This window comes from Trichoderma asperellum, chromosome 1, assembly GCF_020647865.1.
Source record: "Trichoderma asperellum chromosome 1, complete sequence".
NCBI lineage: Eukaryota > Fungi > Ascomycota > Sordariomycetes > Hypocreales > Hypocreaceae > Trichoderma > Trichoderma asperellum.
In genome coordinates, this window is record NC_089415.1 from 7,261,085 (window position 1) to 7,279,971 (window position 18,887).

At 35.0% G+C, this 18,887-nt stretch overlaps 3 protein-coding genes across 3 annotated transcripts; all 3 read right to left on the minus strand.

Annotated features, from left to right (window-relative positions):
- Positions 1–7,363: 7,363 nt before the first annotated feature.
- Positions 7,364–7,861, minus strand: TrAFT101_002312 (uncharacterized protein; the record flags this gene model as incomplete). The annotated part of the gene is made up of 1 exon (XM_024909182.2): positions 7,364–7,861. One exon carries the CDS (start codon positions 7,859–7,861, stop codon positions 7,364–7,366), a length of 498 nt encoding a protein of 165 aa, XP_024754498.1.
- A 167-nt stretch (positions 7,862–8,028) lies between these two features.
- TrAFT101_002313 (uncharacterized protein) lies at positions 8,029–9,064 on the minus strand (the record flags this gene model as incomplete). Its single annotated transcript, XM_066126563.1, has 2 exons — positions 8,029–8,729; positions 8,809–9,064. 2 exons carry the CDS (start codon positions 9,062–9,064, stop codon positions 8,029–8,031), a joined length of 957 nt encoding a protein of 318 aa, XP_065982666.1.
- A 1,000-nt stretch (positions 9,065–10,064) lies between these two features.
- On the minus strand, positions 10,065–17,792 carry TrAFT101_002314 (uncharacterized protein; the record flags this gene model as incomplete). Its single annotated transcript, XM_066126564.1, has 1 exon — positions 10,065–17,792. One exon carries the CDS (start codon positions 17,790–17,792, stop codon positions 10,065–10,067), a length of 7,728 nt encoding a protein of 2,575 aa, XP_065982667.1.
- Between the last annotated feature and the right edge of the window lie 1,095 nt (positions 17,793–18,887).

Here is an 18,887-nt window from a genome sequence, read left to right on the forward strand (position 1 = left end):
GTCTTTAGTTAATCCTTAAGTATATACCTTTAAGCTATTAATATATAGATATAGGGTTTAAGTTATAATATAATGCCCCCTCTTTATTAGTCTTATCTTTAAGGCCTATAAAAAAGGCCCTTCTTACATTAGTTACTTAAGTAAGTCTTTTCTTTAAACTTCCTATAATTTTTATAATACCTAACTATATTTCTAAACCAGTTTCTTAAAAAATATACAAGTGCCTTTCTCTAGCTGCTATTATAAAAAAATTAAAATTCTTTATAATAGTTTGTTTTTTTTATAAGAAATATAGTATAGGCAATTAATATAAAATAATAAATAATATAATATATTATAAGGAGTATATGCATTATAGTTATTCTTGTAATAAAATAGGTGTTTCTTTAAGTGCTTGTAAGTTATTTTTTTTTTTTTTTTTTTTTTTTTTTAAAATAAGCATAGTTTTATTAATTATTTATAGTAAATTATATTACTTTTAAGTTTAAAAGATTATAATTATAAAAGAAAAAGGCTAAAGAGCAGCTTATTAAATATTAATAAAAAGCTGCTAAAGCTTTATTTTATTTATCCTATATTTATTTTTAATAGAAATCTTTAGTATTATAAAGTATTAAAATAATAAATTATAGTTTAAAGAGTTTAAATAAATTAAATAAAGCTAAGTATATTAAGTTAAAGGCTGTTTTAAATGTTTAATTTAATAGCAGCATTAATATAATTAATTAAAATGCAGTATTTATTAATTTAGGCCTAGTATTTAAAGGAATTTCTTTATTAATGCTTAAGAATTAAAATATTTAATAAATTTTTATAAATTTTTAAGTTTTAAGTATTTTTTTTATTTAATAAAATATTTAATATTTTAAGTTTTAGAGTTTTAGTATATAGTAATAATATTTTTAATTTTATATTCTTTTTTTTAATTTTTTATAATAATTTTATTTAAAATAAGTCTTTTAGTTTTTTTATTAATTTATGCTTTTTTAAGTTATAATATATAAAAGACTAGATTTTAAATTTTTATTATATTTAATAAAGCTAGCTTATAATTAACTTCTTTAATTTATTTTAAAATTTTATAGGGTTTTATTTTTTTAATATTAAGCTTATTACTTAATTTATTTATTTTAATATTTAGTAGTTTATAGCCTTATAAGTATTATAGCAAGTAAACTATATTTTCTTTTTAAAAAATTAATTTTATAATTCTATCTTTATTTATATATTTCTTTATATACTTACTAATAAACTTAAGTTATATATATATTTCTATATATAAATTAATTATTAATTTAGCCTATAATTATACTTTCTTTAAATTAAATTTATCTTATAGTAGTTTAAATACTTTTAATATAAATCTATAATTTATAAAAAAAGGCATTAGTTTTATAAATTTTAATAATATACTATTATAGTATAATTAAGCTATTGATAGTTTTTTAACCTAATTATTTTATATAAAGTTAATATAAGCTTATAAATAGGCTTTAATAACTTAATTTATATATTTAATTTATTTATTTATTTAAGGATAATATATAGTATTAAATTTATAGTTTATTTTTAATTTAGCTATAAGTTTTTATTAAAATTTAAAAGCAAATATTTATTTTTAATTTAAAATAATTTCTTTAAGTAGTTTATAATTAGCAGCAATTATTTTTATATAGATATAAGCAAGGTTTTTTAATAAGTATAACTTTTTATATAGCAAAAAGTAAGCTTGCTTTATAAGTTAATAGACTACTATAAAAATGCTATTATATTATATACCTATAAATGGTTTTTTTAATAAAGGTAAATTAATAATATAGTTAAAAGTAATTAATTTTTAAGGTTATTCTACAATAGATAATAGTTATAGTTTTTTATAAAATTTATATCTTCTATTTTTTATTTATTAGCATATATTATAATATAATATAATATACTTTATATATTCTTTAAGCTTTTTAATATTATAATATATTAAAACTTAATTATATATTTTTATTATGCTTTTATATTTATATAATAGATATTTATAAATATATTTAACTACTTTTTTTTATAGTTCTTTAAATACTTAAATTTTTTTATATTATTTAAAATATCTTAAATCTATAATAATATTCTTTAAATATTATTTATTTTTTTAATTTTTAATAAATTCTTTAATTTTTTTAAGCATAAGGTTGCTTTTTAAGACTTTAAATATTATATAAATTTATATTTATTTAATATTTTTATTATTATTAAATTATAGTGCTTGCGCTATATATTTAAGTATTTTTTATTTATAATTAACTTTTCTGCTTAATATATTAGCTTATTTATTTTTTAATCTTTTATAATAAATAAATTTAAAGTTAAATTATAAAAGGAATTTAAAGTATTTAATTTATTAATTTAATAGTTTTTATATAGTAGTAAAGTAAGTAAGGTTTTTATAGTCTATAAAAATAATAACCTTATGCTTGCTTTTATAGCAGTAATATCTTTATTCTTTAAGTGCTTTAATAATAGCTAATATTTTTTAATTATATATAGTATATTATATTACTAGTTTATAGAGTTTATATAAAAAAAATACAATAGGTTATAGCTTATTATTTTCTTTAAGTTAATTTAATACTCCTTTTATTATAAATATTAATGTATTTATTTTAATTATAATAGGTTTTTTTAGGTTAAATATAATAAGAATAAGTTTTAATATTATTATTATTTTAAGTTTTTTAAGGGCTTTCTGCTATTCTTCCCTTTACTTAAAAGAAATATTTTTTTTTATTATATTTATTAATAAAGTAGCTTTTTATATAAAGTCTTTAATAAATTTTTAATAATAGTTAATAAATCTAAAGAATACTTATACTTCTTTAAGCATTATAGGCATTAGCTATTTTTTAATTATAGTAATTTTTTTAAAGTTTATATAGATTTTTTCTAAAGTAATAATATATTTAAGAAATTTTATTTATTAAAAATAAAAAATATATTTTTTAAAATTAATAAAGAGTTTTACTTCTTTAAGTTTTTATAGTATAAAATAAATATATTTTTTATATTCTTTAAAGGTCTTTAAGAAAATAAAAATATTATTAATATAAGCTATTATAAAGTTATTTAAGTATAGTTTTAATATATAATTTATTTTTTTTTAAAAGGATATAGGTATATTAATAAGCCTTTATAGTATAACTATATATTTATATAATTTATATTTTATAGTAAATGCTATTTTTTATTTATCTCTTTCTTTTATTTATATAAGCTTATAAGCTTCTATAAGGTTAAGAGTTATAAACTATTTCTTTTTATATAATTTATTTTTAATTTATAAAATTAATAGCAAGGGGGTTTTATCTTTAACTATAATTTAATTTAATTTATAATAGTTAATAATTAATTAAAGTTTACTATTTTTCTTTAGAATAAAAATAATAAAATATTTAATAGGTAATTTTAATATATAAATATATTCTTTTTATAGTTATATTTTAATTTATTCTTTAAATATTTTTAGTTTTTCTTTACTTAAGTTATATATTTTATAAAACCTTAGTAATTCTCCTTCTTTTAGCACTATTTTATAGTTTTATTTTAAATATAGTAGTAATTCTTTTTTTAATTAGTTATTAAAGAGTTTTTAATATTTTTAGTATTATTTTAAAATTAATATTAATTATTCTTTAAAAATAAGTTTTTTTATTTTTAACTTATATAATTTTTTATTAAATTTTATTAATTTTTAGCATAAGATAGTAATATGCTTTTATATATAAATTTATTTTATTTTCTTTTTTTTTTAATAGTATTAAAAAGGGATATTTAAAGGGCTAAAGAAAACCTTAGGCTTCTAGTAACCTAGTTCCTCTTTTAATGTTTCTGCATTAGTTTTATTTAAAGTACTTTTATTATTGTATTAATAGATTTAGCCTTTTTTTTATTTTATATTAAGTTTATATTTATATAACTAGAGTATTTTTAAAATAAAGTTATATTTTAAAATATTAGCTATATTATATACTATATTTATAGTGTAGTTATTAATTTATAGCAGCAGGGAATTAATCTATTACTTTATTTATCTTTTATTATATTTAAAGGTTTATTTTTTAATATAGAAAAGTTAATATAGTTTTTTTTTTTATATATTAATAACTGCAGGCATATTATAATTATAGTAGATATATAGTTACTTTTTAATTTATTATTTATTAAAATACTAAGTGGATTTTTATTTAATAATACTATTAAAATAATTCTTTTATTAAGATGCTTTTTTTTTTTTTATTATTATATTTTAAATTAATAATATTTAAGTATTATAAGTCCTTCTGCTGCCCTTTTATAAAGGACTTTAGTAGTTTTTTAAATAGTATTAGTTTTTAATTTTTTTATTTATATATTATAAACATTTTATTTTATTATAATTTTTAAATTCTTTTTATTAATAATCTAGCTTTACTCTTTTAATCTCTTCTTGCTTATGCTAATCCTATAATTTCTTTAATTTATATACTTTATAAAATTAATTAATATACTTAAAAAGGCTTATTTTATCTAGATATTTAAAGGGTTTTAAGATAATTATTTTAAAAGATTAATATTATTAAGTAGCTTTTTATATAAGGCAGTATAAATTATTATAAGGTTTTAAGATTATATACTAAAAAATATATATTAAAAAAATATTTTTTTTAGCCTTTTATTTAAAATACTCTATATATCTATAAGTAATATAATTAATTTAATTAATTCAATAATGCAGTAGATATACTAGGTTAATATAATTATACTCTTTAGCTACTTTTTTATAATTAAGGCCTTAGGTAAGTGCTTAATTAATAATAATAGCTTTAATAATATACTAGGTTTTTAAGGTTTACTTTTATAGATTATTTAAGTAAGTATATAATATTATTAAAGAATATTTTATATTTATATATACTTTATTTATAATATTATATTAAAATAAATTAAGTTTTATAATTTTAAAGGTAAAATTTTTATATTATTATATAATATTTTAGGTTTCTTTAAAGTAATGTCTATAATTATATTATTTATTATTTTTATTATTTTCTAAGGCAATGTCTTTAATTAAGTTTACTATATTTATAAAATTAACTTAAAGAATAGGTTATTAATTAAGGATTTTATTATTAGTTTCTTTATTTAATATTTTAAATATATTTAAGAGTTTAAATGTAAATTTATAAAAGTTATAATTATTATTATTTTTAAAAGATTTTAATTATTTTAATAAATAAATAGTTTTATTGCCTTTATTTATAATATATATTATTTTTAGCTTAAAAATAGTAAATTATTTTTTTTTTAAAGATTTACAGTTTTTAGCTATATAGTTTAGCTTTTTATAATTATAATATTTAAATTTCTTTTTTTTTTTTATATTATATTAAAGTCTATAGGTCTAGCTATACTACTATTATCTTTAGTAATTAATTTTTATTATTTTTTACTTTAATTTAATTATTTTTTACTAAAGCCTTAGTTTCTTATATTAAGTTTATAAAGTAAGTTATTAACTTTAATATATTCTTTTATAAAGAAAATAAAATTATATTTAATTTAATCTTTATTATAAACCTTTTCTTTAATGCTTTTTTTAAGTTTATTATAAAATTACTTAATAAAAGTAGGTTATTTTTATTTAACTTTAAAAGCTAAATTTTTAAATTTTATAGTATAATTAAAATATTTTCCTTTTTAATAGATATTTATAAATTTATTTTTAGCTATATAGATTTCTTTAATATTTTTAAATACTTTAGTAAGTTTTTTTTTAAATTATTTAAAATTATTAAAAACTTCTTAAACTTAAGTTAATAAAGGTTTATTTAAGTTATTAAGGTAGGCGTCTTACATTAAGCAAAACTATTTAAAAGCAGTTTCTTTAAAGTAAAAGACTATAAAGAAAGTCTTTTTATATTTTATATTAAAAGTAGTTTTAAAATCTTTAAAGTAGGCCTTAAGTTAAGTTTAAAAGAAGTAAAGTTTATTAATTTTATTATTAAATATAAATAAAGGTTATTATTTAATAAATGCCTTTATATCTTTTTTAATAAACTTTTTATTATTAAGTTTATTTATAAAAATTTTATTTAACTTATATATATTTTTTATTAATTTAATAGCTTTATTATTATTTATATTTTTTTAATTAAAGGTCTTTTTTATAATAATATTTTTATTATTATCTTAAATAAAAAAAAGAATTTCTTTTAAAGTAAATTAACTTTTAATACTGTCTTAAGATATAATAATTTAATTACTTAAAAGATCTAAAGTATCTTTTTAAATAAAAGTTATTAATATATAACATTTTAATCTTATACCTAATATAAAGTAGCTAGTTCTTAAAGGATAAACCTTTAATATTAGGTTTATATTAGTAGAAAGATATAAGGGATTTTATAAGTAGTTTTAGTTATATAGCTAATAACTTTAAATAAAAGTTTAATTTAATTATTATATAAATACTATATTAATAACTAACTATTTAAGCTATATTTAATAAGCATAATAAATAATTTTATATAATAAGTTATTTTATTTAAATTATAGTTAGATTATAATGCATAGGCTTATAATAGCTTATAAAAGTAATCTAATAAAGGAGCCTATAAACTGTAATCTTCCTTTAATTGGTCTGTCGGTCTTTAGTTAATCCTTAAGTATATACCTCTAGGCTACTAATATATAGACACAGGGTTTAGGTTATAACAATAAATATTTAATATATTAATATCTAAAGTAATAAATATTACTAATACTATATTTTAAATTAGCTATTAAATTAATAAATTTAAATTCTATAACTTATACTATAATATTAATAGCTAGGTTATCCTTTTATTAGTTATTAAAATTTTAAAAGAGAGAGAAAATAGGCTTTCCAAGCCCTTCTAAGTCCTGTTTTAATATATTAAAATTTTAGTATTTATATAATTCCAGTCAGTAATATATCTTTTAAATAAATCCAGGCATTAAATTTTATAAAATAGTAAAGAATATCTATATATATTTATCCACTCCCAGGGTAGGCAACGAGCCTCAAGATAACATACTTCATGTGTGTATCACGCAGACATATATATCTTAGGCCCCAACAGCGCAATCTAAGCGGATACTCCGATACAGTACAGACCTAACAGAAGCTTCTCGTTATATAAGCTAGAATCTGGTGATCCGTTATAAAGCACATACCCAGCAAACCAAGTGATACCTCCAGTTAGTCTCTGCAGGATTAACGGGTTCACAACAACAAGGAGCCTAGTATACGAACTCAGACACGATGTTGAAAATGCTAGCTGTTGCCTAATCAAACGCTGCTGCAAAGGTCCCAAAACTAAATCTTTCCTTGTCGATAAACCAGGCCGAGCAGAAGATCCCCAGTGTTGCTGAATATAGGGTTGCTCATATCCAAGGTGCCGCCTCCTGGGAAGATAAACTTTCTCTGGTCGTTTAAGCCCTGGTTGATTTTGATGGTGAAGTCGACTGTGTTAGGCACCCTGATTTCGATGGTGCCAATCAGAACCGCCTGATATTCATCCCATTTCCTCTTCTCCTCTTCCGTCTGATTACTGCCAATTCCCCGAATGAGAATACCACTTTCGGTGATTGTGGATGTGAGAACCGGCTTGTAGTTGTTCTTAAATGTCACGCTGGATGTAAGCTCGGCAGTAGAGCCGACAGATGCCAACTGCACGACATAAGTTCCGTTGAAGATTGATGTAACATGAAAGGCGTATTGGATAGAAAAGTTGGACCACTTGGTCACAACCTGCAGATTTTGCCCAATGTGAAATTTTCCGGTACCTGGAACAGGCTTCAGAGCGCTCGTCATGGTTGCTTGCACAATGGCCCGTACCGTAAATGATTTGCCCCCGTCTTCCTAGGGGATCTCGGCGTGTGTGCTTGTCGACGTTGATTCGAGCACCCACTGATTTCCGACGGTACGCCACTGGCCCTGCACGCAGTTGCCAAGCAACTTGACATCTTTCTTGACTCGATTTATCCGAACATCGGCATCCCAGATTTGCCGCTTGCCAGAGTATCGTCAAAGGCAGAGTAGTCCTTGTGGATGGGCTCTACGAACTTGCCGACGAATTCTCTCAAAAAGATGGTGCTCGACATGGCTAGGCTGCCGACGATGACGCCATAGAACCAATTGTCGCTCCATTGGAGATCATTTTGCGGCAGCGCCCACGGAGTGGTAATGCCGGGGACGCCACACATTTCGGTAAAGAGGAATGCATTGTAGGGATCTGGAGGATCGCCTTCCGCATCTGCGCTGGGTTTGTTGCCAATAGTCTGGAACTGAGCTTTGGTGGGGGGAAACGAAGGCGGCACGTTGCCAATCTTTGCCAGCAGTTGCTCGCGGGATTGGTCGCATGTGGGTCGAGCTTGACGGAGTACCCAAGCACATTGTGCGACTTGCCGGGTGCGGCAGACTTTAGCTACATAAGCCACTGGTTGATAAAGTCCGGCATCTTTGTCTTGGTATTGAGCTGTGCAGTCGGATCGTCGAGGCCGGGAAATTTTGACTGGATCCAGTTGAAATCGATCAGATCGGCGGTTCTGAAAATGATAACAGGTTGATCGACGCTGTAGGAACCGGCTTTCCTCACGGCAGCCTGCAGGTCGGCCGGCATACGCTCGCACCATTGCAGCCCGAAGTTGACAAAGAAGACCAGCGTCGAACCTTCGGCTGACTATTCAAACTTTTGGGTAAGCCTCGCCTGTTGCTCGGATCGACGCCCCAATAAGTGTACTTTGAGTTTTGTTTTGAACTTGATGGTGTAGATTGCCTGGTCGGCCTTGTCAGCATCAATGAGCTCAATAGTTGGCGGCTCAATAGTTCCGATGTGTAGTCGGGATCGGTTTCAGGACCGAGGACGGCCTTAAAGTTAGCCATAGCGGCCTCATCAATCGTGGAATACCTCTTTAGGGTTTGGTTGATGTTGGTTTGCGAAAGAGCAATGGCTTGATCGTAACCTTGAAGAGTCAGTCCCATTCGGGAGGTACCGTTGATCACAGCGTCACCCATTTTGTCGAGGGGTAGGAGATTGCAAGAGGTTGAGGTGCAAGAGGTAGAGGAAGGTTACAAGAGATGGAGTCAGATTTCAAGCAATGTAGATGCAACTATAGGCAGTATAATATGCTGGACTATATCCGAATGATTTGCGGAGACAATGTTCCAAATGCTAAACTCTACGCCAATATATACTCCCAAATATGCTGCTTCATACAGTTAGAAAAACAAATATTTGTGTTGCCGATACCCGGAACAAAGTTCTATGTAGTTAATACTCAGGCTGAATCATGTGCTCTATATTGACTTAATCTTCCCCATTTATTATTAATAGTTCGTGCCGGATTAGAGACCCACAGGAGCTGAGATGCTCAGCCAGCCCCCATAGAATAATAGTGTTTGCGGGATCTAGATTTAGTTCAATATTGAGTATTAAAAGTTGATCTCGGCGACCCGTCACAGCTGAGGCAGGGCCGGAATCCCGCTTTGGTCCCGCCATGCAGCTGCAGAAACAGCTAGCCATTTTCAATGGCTCACCCGAAAAGTCGAGAACATGTCGATGCGAACATATGGTGAGACAGAGAACGTCTATAAGGGGTCCGGGACCCGACGCCGGAATCAATTGACGACCCTGTACACTCGATTTATACACGGAAAACCTTATATTCACTTAAACTTATTGTTTGATAGCCATTATTCCGGAAAACTCAGGGCAGGGCAAATTTGCCGTCGTCCAAGATGAGAATAAACAACTCATGGCTTCTTGGACACGCTTAGCTAGGCAGCTACTGTAGCAGAAACTATTCAACTTAGAAGCTAGGGCCGAACCGTCCTTGAATCAGTAGTAGTCGGCGAAGTGTAAGTTGGTGTTGCGGACGTTACAGCAGAACTTGTGTGTCTGGTTGCCAGGAACTTTGAAGATGGTATTAGGTGACTATTCTAGCGGTTTAGCTCAAAACAAACATTATAGATAGCCGGGGAAATCATCTCCGTGATGCTCCGCTCATGTATTCTTTTATGAACCATATGTTTTGTGAAGGTACACTTCCTGACGTTTTGGTGGAGCACCTGTCCTACTGCCAGCTATCAGTTCATTCTTGTAGTTCACATTAGCATTGAACGATGTCGTCGTTTCTATTGCAAGTGCTTCATTCTTTTGCACTTTAGAAGCTTCATTGTCGGCGAATTCAGATTGTTTCTTGAATAATTCGAGCATATGCTTAGCGTCTGCAATGTTATTCAAATCACTCCTGGTTCTTTCTTCTGTGCCTTTCTCGAGATCGATTATGTACCGCTGTGCCCTTTCTATGAAGTCTTTGCGGTATGCAGAACGGTCAAAGTCGGATTTAGCCTCTTGATTGGCCAAGTAAAGTCTGTTGAGACTACCTCGGGCCAGATTCACTTGTTTCTCGTCTCGATTCAGCTTGACCTGTTTTAGCGTATTCAGAATCTTGACACCAAATTGCAGCAGCGGCCCATGTACATTGCTCTCCAAAGAGTCCCGTTCATCAATGGCCTTCTGATTGACCTTCTGCGCTTTTTGAAGATTATCGAGGGTTTCGTTGCTGCAGAGATGCTTGAAATCATCTCTAGTTTGTGTCTGTAGCTGTCGAATCATGGCGCGGCCATTCTGAAATTCCTCCTTATTGATTATTTCGTGCCCGCGGTTGCCAACGTCTTGAGTCACAATCTGCTCCCAATTTTTGTGCCTTTGATGCAACTCTGTGTTGGCCCTCATATTATCATGTTTTGCTTGCACATCACCATACTGATGACGAGATTCTGTGGACCCCATAGCCAGCCTTGCCTCGTTCAATAAGTTGGCCACGACTGGATCTGTGTCATGATATTGATTCTGCTGGTAAGGCCTCACCCCATTATCTCCCCTACCCCACTGGCCGAGGTGCTTATCGTTGAGATTGGACTTGGACTTGATAATAAACTGTTTTGGAGTGCGTGTCGACGTGCCTGTATGATCGGTGCCGTTCACCGGGTCATTTAGCACGTACTGGTAGAGATTCGGACCATCTACGTCCCCCATAGGGTCAGGAGACGTCCAGCGACCTAGCCATGAGGCATAGTACCTTGCTCCGCAGTGATAAAGGCCCGTCTCACGATCATGCTCATATCGAGCAAACCGGTAGGTGCGCGGTGCCTTGACATCTTTGTATACAGCCGTGTATATTGGACTACCAAACGGCGTGTACTCTTCGTATGTTATGAGTTGCCCTTTGTCATCCAACTCACTACCGGTGCCGATTTGGAAACGTATGAGTGGTGCATTTTCCCGCTGTGTGCCTCCTCTACCACCATTGTCGCTAGTTGTCTCGATAAGAGCAAGTGTATCGCTTCCACCCGAAACCTTGCAAATATACCGAGTTTTTTTAATTTTGTTGTACTTGCGCTGTAGCTCAAATCCGGATAGATAGAATGTTTCTTTTGTTTTGCGCGGAGTTGATCCAATGGATGCACCAGACTCTGTCACCTTTCGCACACGGTTCCCAAAGGAGTCGTACACGTAGTATGTCATCTCTGGAATTCCTTTGGTATCATCAACTTTCTGAGTGGAGGATGCGGCTAACATGTCGTTCATGTCCCATCGAAGATGTGAGTACTGCGGTAGGTGTGTCATACACCCGGTCTGGTCATATGCGTACCTCTCACCGCTGTCAGGCCTTTCACCGACGAATGTTTTACTGAGTTGGTTGTTGGCCACCTTCTGATCGCTCGGACTCAGAAGACTCCTCTCGTTGTACAGAAATTTACGTGTCCAGCCTGTAACCTTCGTTGAATCTGGCGCTGAATGGGTTATGGAACGCATGTTTCCATCAATATCATACTTGTATGTCTCCAGATATTTGTAGAGCCTGTCCCCATTTGTGATTTTACTCAGTGGTTTATTTCCTGTATTGGCACTGTAGGGTTGCAACTGAACGGCCTGGCCTTGCTCAGTTGTCAATTGCCCCCTCCCAGTGGCTTCAATGAGTTGACCAACAGTGTCATAGGTATATTCCCACTCAGGGTCGACGCGGCAGTTGTAGAAAAATTTGGCTTGTTGAGAAGAGTCTTTGACATGAACTTGGCGAGATCGACAGTCGTATGTATAGGAAAAGTCTTGGAATGTTTCTATGCTTCCAGATGCTGTAGGCCGGGTCGTTTTCTTGGAAATAAGGTGTTTCGACATTGCGTCATATTTGAACACGACTTCAACATTGTTGCCATACCTGTTCCTCTCGGGTAGACCATCCGCTCTGAAGCTGCTCTCTTTGAGATAGGGTACCCAGTTCGGTTCGCGAACTGAAGAATGATGGGAATAGTCGACTCTCTCTACTTGGCCAAGAAGGTTATGAACTCGCCTGGTGCGGTTCCCTTGTGAGTCAGACTCTTCCAAGCATTGATCTAGGTTGTTGAAGGTTGATGTATGAACAAATTGTGCATCAGTTTCTAACTGAACGGTGTGCTCGGTTTGCCAGTCAAGAATTACTTTGTACTCGGTCGCTGGTTCGTAGTGGCTCCTCACACAGCGCCCACGAATGTCAAATTCCATGTTAGTGTTTATACCTGATTGATCAAGGACCTTCCATATTTTGCCTTTGCTGTAAGCCGGTCCCAGACCACCACAATCATCTCCATATACAGTTTTTATAACTACCATGGATTTAGTTGGCATTTGTCGATAGTCCGTCATTAGCTTCTCTTTGCCTCGCCGGAGACAGTCGTATTTGAGTTCAAAATATATGCCTTTGCTGTTCCAAGAAAAGAAGCTGGCGCCGGACGCGTCAGGTATCGCCCATTTCTCGCCAGTGTCCATACCTGAGGATTGAAGCGGTCTGTTCATGAAGTCATGAATACGCTTCTCTACCAGCCGGTTACTGCTATCAAAATCGCGGATTCGGTTACCGGAATAGTCGTAGACATATGAACGAGTGTATGTCTTGTCCCCTGCCACCTGAACGTGCCTCACAGGAAGACCACAAGCGCCATAGTGTGTGATGGACGGTGCAGATACTTCAGCGTATGCTAATGACTTTTTAATCGCGAGTGCCGAGGAAGAAGACCCTCTGAGCACACTCTGTTGCTGCAAATCGGCCCAGATGGGAAGATAGCTCGTCGAAGAAAGACGCAAAAAGTATACACCCAGATTCGGGTCTTCTTGCGGCAATTGGCAAAGAAGTGTATCATTTGTACTGTACTCGAGCGATGCCCAAGGCCCAATGACTGTTTTCGTCCAGGTATGCTCGGCAAACAGGGTACCTACACTTCTCCCACATGCATCGAAGAAATTGGTATTGACAGGAGCCAGCGTCGAAGAGTTAGGAGTAGCCGCAGAGGAATAGGCCGGAGACGTGGAGAAGATTGATTCAAGAGCTCGAATAACATTTCCGCTGCTGTCGTGGGCCGAGATACCACTAATCAGCCATTTTTTCTTTGGATCATCAGGGTGAGCCAAAGTCGCGGTCTGAACAACATTTCCTCCTCCGTCCAAGTGTGATACAACGACCATAAGCTTGGGAGAGGAGCTCCGCCGGTAGGGGAGATCCCGTGATATGGAGACACTGAATGATGGAGTAATCTTGGTCTCTTCGTTAGAGTCATTGATCTTCTGCAACTGAGACTTGCTGAACTGGTCTAAACAGACTAGTGTTCGGCTGCTCGAATTTCCCAGAAGCCGCCTTGTTGCATCGCCACTCGGGTCTGAGAGCACGGCAGCGATTTCGCTGTCGCTAACTGATGTCACAAAACCGTCTAAGCTGTCGCAATCTAATTCGTCTCCAGTGGGTCCCTTTAGGGCTGTGGTAATAGAGTTACTCAGTTCATCGTATACAAGTTGCTGAGAAACTTGGTTGGCATCTGTGATTTTGATTGGCTGGAGTACACGGTAGTCGTTTTTGAAATGCATAATGTTCCCCATCGCGTCGGTCGACGATTCTGCCATGAGCCAGTAGGTATCTAGTGCGATGGATGATACATTCTTGAAAGCATCCTCCATAACTGTAGGCGTGTAGAACGAAGAACGTGCTAGCATCAGCTCACTCCTCGAAGGAACATCTGATTGTGACGGTTGTTGAAACAGTGCTCGGCCAGAGACTGCCCACCAACAGCCATCGTCATCTAAATCAGCATATCCACCGATGGAGAGGGCTGTGGCCAGCTCTTTTGGCGAGCGAACGATACCACACGTGGATCGGCCAGTTTGGATCTTCTCTAGTATTTCAGGAGTGAAAGCCAACTGATAAGTCTGGTCCAGTAGTGACATCGCCTCTATCTTGCCAGCAGACAATCGTTGTGATAAATCGGAGTTTCTAAAGAAAGTCTTCGTTTCGGATCGTAAGGCTTTAGCCTGTTTATATAGCTTCCCAAGTGTATCAACTGAAGGGAATTCCTCAAAATTGATAAGACGGACTTGATCGATTTCAAGGATAGAAACGTGTGGCTGGGGAAGTGACATGTGAACAATTTCACAATCTTGCTGACGCCACGGTAACGGGGTACGATAATATCCTTGGGGGTGGGTTGGATCTGTAAACCAGTCAATTGCATTAGTATACCAGCATCGAGAGAAAGACACATTTCCCTTTGATTGATTATCTACCACATCAGAAAATACTGGGTTTGTATCTGACGATAGAGAAGCTGCCTTGGTCCGACGAGGATAGACGACACGGAGTGACTTCTCGACACTGCCATAGTCATTGATCTCAAGAACAATCTCATGTGTAACGCGTGGATCATCTAGTCTCTGCTCGAGCTGTGTTGAGACCGACTCGCGGGGTGACATTTGAAACACAGCATATTTGTTAGCACCCTTTTTCTGGATCTGTGAGACTTCATATGCCTGTTCGTCAATTGCGTACGGCACAGTTTGCCTTGGAGACCCATCCAAGCCGTACATCTCGGAGCGCATTAGTGTCCCCCTAAGTGCTCTAAGTCCTTCTAACTCGTTCTCGTGGGTGCCCATTGTTGAAATGGAAGAAGCAACTCTTGGGGCTGCATAATGTGGGAAGAAGTGTTGAGTATCGATGGCCAAGCTCTGGCCCACACAAAACCAAGACTTTTTATGCACTTCAGGTGGCTCGTAGACTTCTTTGGGTCCTATTATGATGCGCTCACTGTACCACTCTTCGACCATTTCGAAGCCTGAAAATTGCTTATCGAAGTAGTCATAGTACCCATTGTGGTACATGTACCGTACGGTAGACGAATTACCCGTGATTTGGTCGTGGTGGTCAACTGAGGCAATGCATTGCACAGGGTGGGGTAGCCGAGTGGTCCAAGGTTTACCTTCCCTACAATCTTTCAAGAAGTAGCTTGTAGATGGTGCATATACTACTGATGTTGTACTGCCAAGACTGTTTGCATAGCCGGATAACAAATGCGGTTTTTGGCCACCCATCAGATCCAAATAGTGAATCGTGTCTGCAGTCCCAGTGGAAGACATTGTTGTATCTGCCCAGCATAGCAGCGCTGTCCCCTGGCCAAACAAGTCCAACACGAATGCATTCAAGGGCGAGGAGAGTTGGGGGATGCCTCGAATCAGTATGCGGTCACTCCACTGATTTCCCGAGAAATTGTAGTAAAGATGAGCTCCGCCGCCAGGTAAGATGTATAAAAGATCTGTTGTACCGGTTCCATCTACATCGATAAGTTTAACTCTTTCCTGTTCAAAGCTCTCCTGAGATGCAAGGATAGGGGGATTTCCCATCTCGACCATGGAAGCAAAACGACCATGTCCGAGATTTGCCCAATATGCGATCCGATTTGCGGAGATTTCAACAAGATCGGAAAGTCCATCTCCGGTCATGTCAGCAACGTACGTCTTCGTTTCATTCGAGTTAGTCAACCTCGGCGAGTAGGATGAAGTCTCAAGATTCGTAGATGTGCATTTTAGGGCCGCGAAGCCGACCTTTCCCAATGATTTCTGCCACATTAAATCCTGACTATCATTTATTGAGAAGAGAAGATCAGCGCTCCCATTACCAGTAAGGTCAATGGATACAACGAAATCAGGCTGCTGGTGCTGCTGTATATTGCAATTTGGCGTCTCTGGGAACTCGCAGTATTTGCTCCACGTATCCTCCTCGGCAATGCGCTCATAGAAGCCGCAGGGAACACCTTTAGGGTCTTTGAAAACTAGATTAAGACGTCCATTTCGGTCTAAATCTAGAAAGTTGCTTCCCTTGACTAACCCAGGGGTTGGCTGCTGCCTTAGCACCTGAGGATCAAGCAGAAATGAGCACTCAGATGTCGCCGGTTCGGAACCGTTTGTTGAGGAAACAGATGAATCAAAGGAAAGCGATCCACCGACATTCCGCTGGTAGGACAGTGTGCCATCTTGAAGCCGCAGCAAGAGACCAGGTAGACCCTCGCCGTCAAGGTCAATCCACTCAGACTGCCACAAGCCAATTGATGGAAGGTCTACTAGATTTATGGCACTTGCCGAAAACCTTTTTAGTGTCTGTGGGTCAGGACATTGACTGTAGGAAAATGTCCAAGGAGGCACGCTTTGTGTCTTGTACGTCATGCCGGAAAGTTCATGACCACTCACGAAAGTCTCAGTGAGAAATGAACCGAATGCATTTTCTCTGTACGAAAATGTGGTTGAAGTAATCAAAACCTCGCTTGGCTGCCCTGACCCGGGCCGAAGTTCATGAAAGCGGTGGAACATAAGAACACGCCGACAAAGACGATACGTGCGCACTTCAAACCCTGAGTTTGATGCTGAGAAGCAATCTTTGCGAACATCCCATGTCTGGTTTTCAGCAAAACTAGCCGCCTTTCCATTGTGAGCGAGTTGATGTTCTCCATAATCAAATACAACCTCAAACATCCAATCATTGTCTTTGCTTGGCCATTCAGTAGGCTCCCAGGTCTCCATGTCTCGATTAGGATTTCGATTTCCATACTTAATACGCTTAATATACCTTTGCCGTAACTTAGCATTTGTCGACCGGTTTGCCTCCCACGGGGGTATGTCTTCCAACCCAGCACCATCCTCTGGTTTGTAGACGTATTCGATTGCATTTCCGAAAGTGTCGAAGGAGCGGCAGAGCAGCCAGGAAAAGATGTCTTTTGAAGACTGTGAGCTGTCAACTATGCGACACATATCATCCAGGCCAAATATTGATGTGACGCCTCCTGATATGGTACGCCAGTGTACATCTGTAGAGTCATTGTCACGTGTCCATTTCTCAATGCGTGTAGTGTGAGATTCAAAACGAGGTCGATATCGCATCACATGATGATGTCCGATCTTTTTGACAACAACATCTTTCTCATCAATCCATGGGACGAGTTCACTGCCTTCAAATACAAATTCGTCTTCGCCAACCCTATAGGTCGGGACTCCATCGCTGGTCTTGCGTTGGATGGCAGGCAGATGCACACTCCAACCAAAGCCAAAGGGCCCATTGCCACTCCCAGAGTCGTACGAAAGAGCCAAATTAGGCCCGAACCCACCTCGGCTTGGTGAGGTATTGATGGGCAGACTAAACGAGAGTGTACCGTTGGCTGGATTGACGGAGAAATTCTCGCCAATGGGGCGGATGGCACCTCCGCTCTTCCCAGAGGTGTTGAAGGACGACGTGAAGCCTGGAATTCCATCTCCAACACCCTTGCTGCCCTCAGGTTTTACTACTTCTGTAGTTGGCAAAAACGGTTTGCTAGTAGTGAAGGTTGAAGTGGTGGTAGACGGAGCTGTAGGTCGCGCTGCAAATGTATTTGGGCGACTTGTTGGATCCATCATGATCGTGCTAGCTTGTCTTTACAGAAAGTTGAGGAAGGTTAAAAATTTTAAATGAAACAATTACTGGCGAGTGCACTAGCTTTTTGCCTGGGAGATGAGAGGAGTGTAGGATGTATTCATGATTCATCTACCACTGTTGCTGGTAGCAGGGGGACATCTGGCGGGCGTATAGATGCCCCATCTAGACGAGTCAACTGAGGAGTAGGATATCGGGTTGCCAAATCCTAAGGGACCCAGCCCAAAAGCAAAAACCCCTAGCCCGACCACAACTGAAAATTTAGGTTCCTAAAGAGGTATGAGGCATTACGACTACTTCGGTCCAGAACAGGTAGGGGAGTTTCAGCTGATGCCTCCGTCAGATCAAGTCAGGTTATTTCAGGATAGCTGAAAACATAGATCTGCCAAATTTGGCCACTCAGCTTGCTACGATGCATGGTATTAATGCAGGGAATCCTTGTTGGGTGGCGTGGATAAACCTAACCAGTGGTGATGGAGGCACTCTACAAGGACAGGGAAGGTGTGCAACTGTAATGACGGGACAACCCGGGCTATACCGATATGAGGCTCGGCTAATCATGGAGCTAAACGCTCGAATTATCTAATCGACTAAAAGAATGGGATCCAAGCGGCACGGCACATCGACCTTGAGAGCTGCCATCGCCGAAGCTAATTCATGATCTACATTAAACCGTACACGAAGTGGTTCTCCTGAGTCATTCAAATAAACCGAAAATGGAATAAGAAGGAATTAGTCATGACAGCTGGCCAGCTGATATGCCGTTACGACCGAGCCAATGAGGTGCATAGTCAGGTTCAGCCTCAAGCTTGGGGTCTAGAGGGTCATGGGACCACAAACAAGTGAAGCCGCCAGGGTGTTTACATATCATAGAGTACGCTTTAAACTATTGAATATTAAACTGGGTATTTCTATGAAAGTGGTTAGGTTCATTCGGACTTATATACACGACACTAGCATATACATGCGCCGAATCTAGGAATGGTCAGGACTACAGTAATTATACGGATATTGGCCCAGAGTAAACCCACGACCAGGATTTAGGAATACTAATGCCCCTGTAGTGACTAGAGCAAATG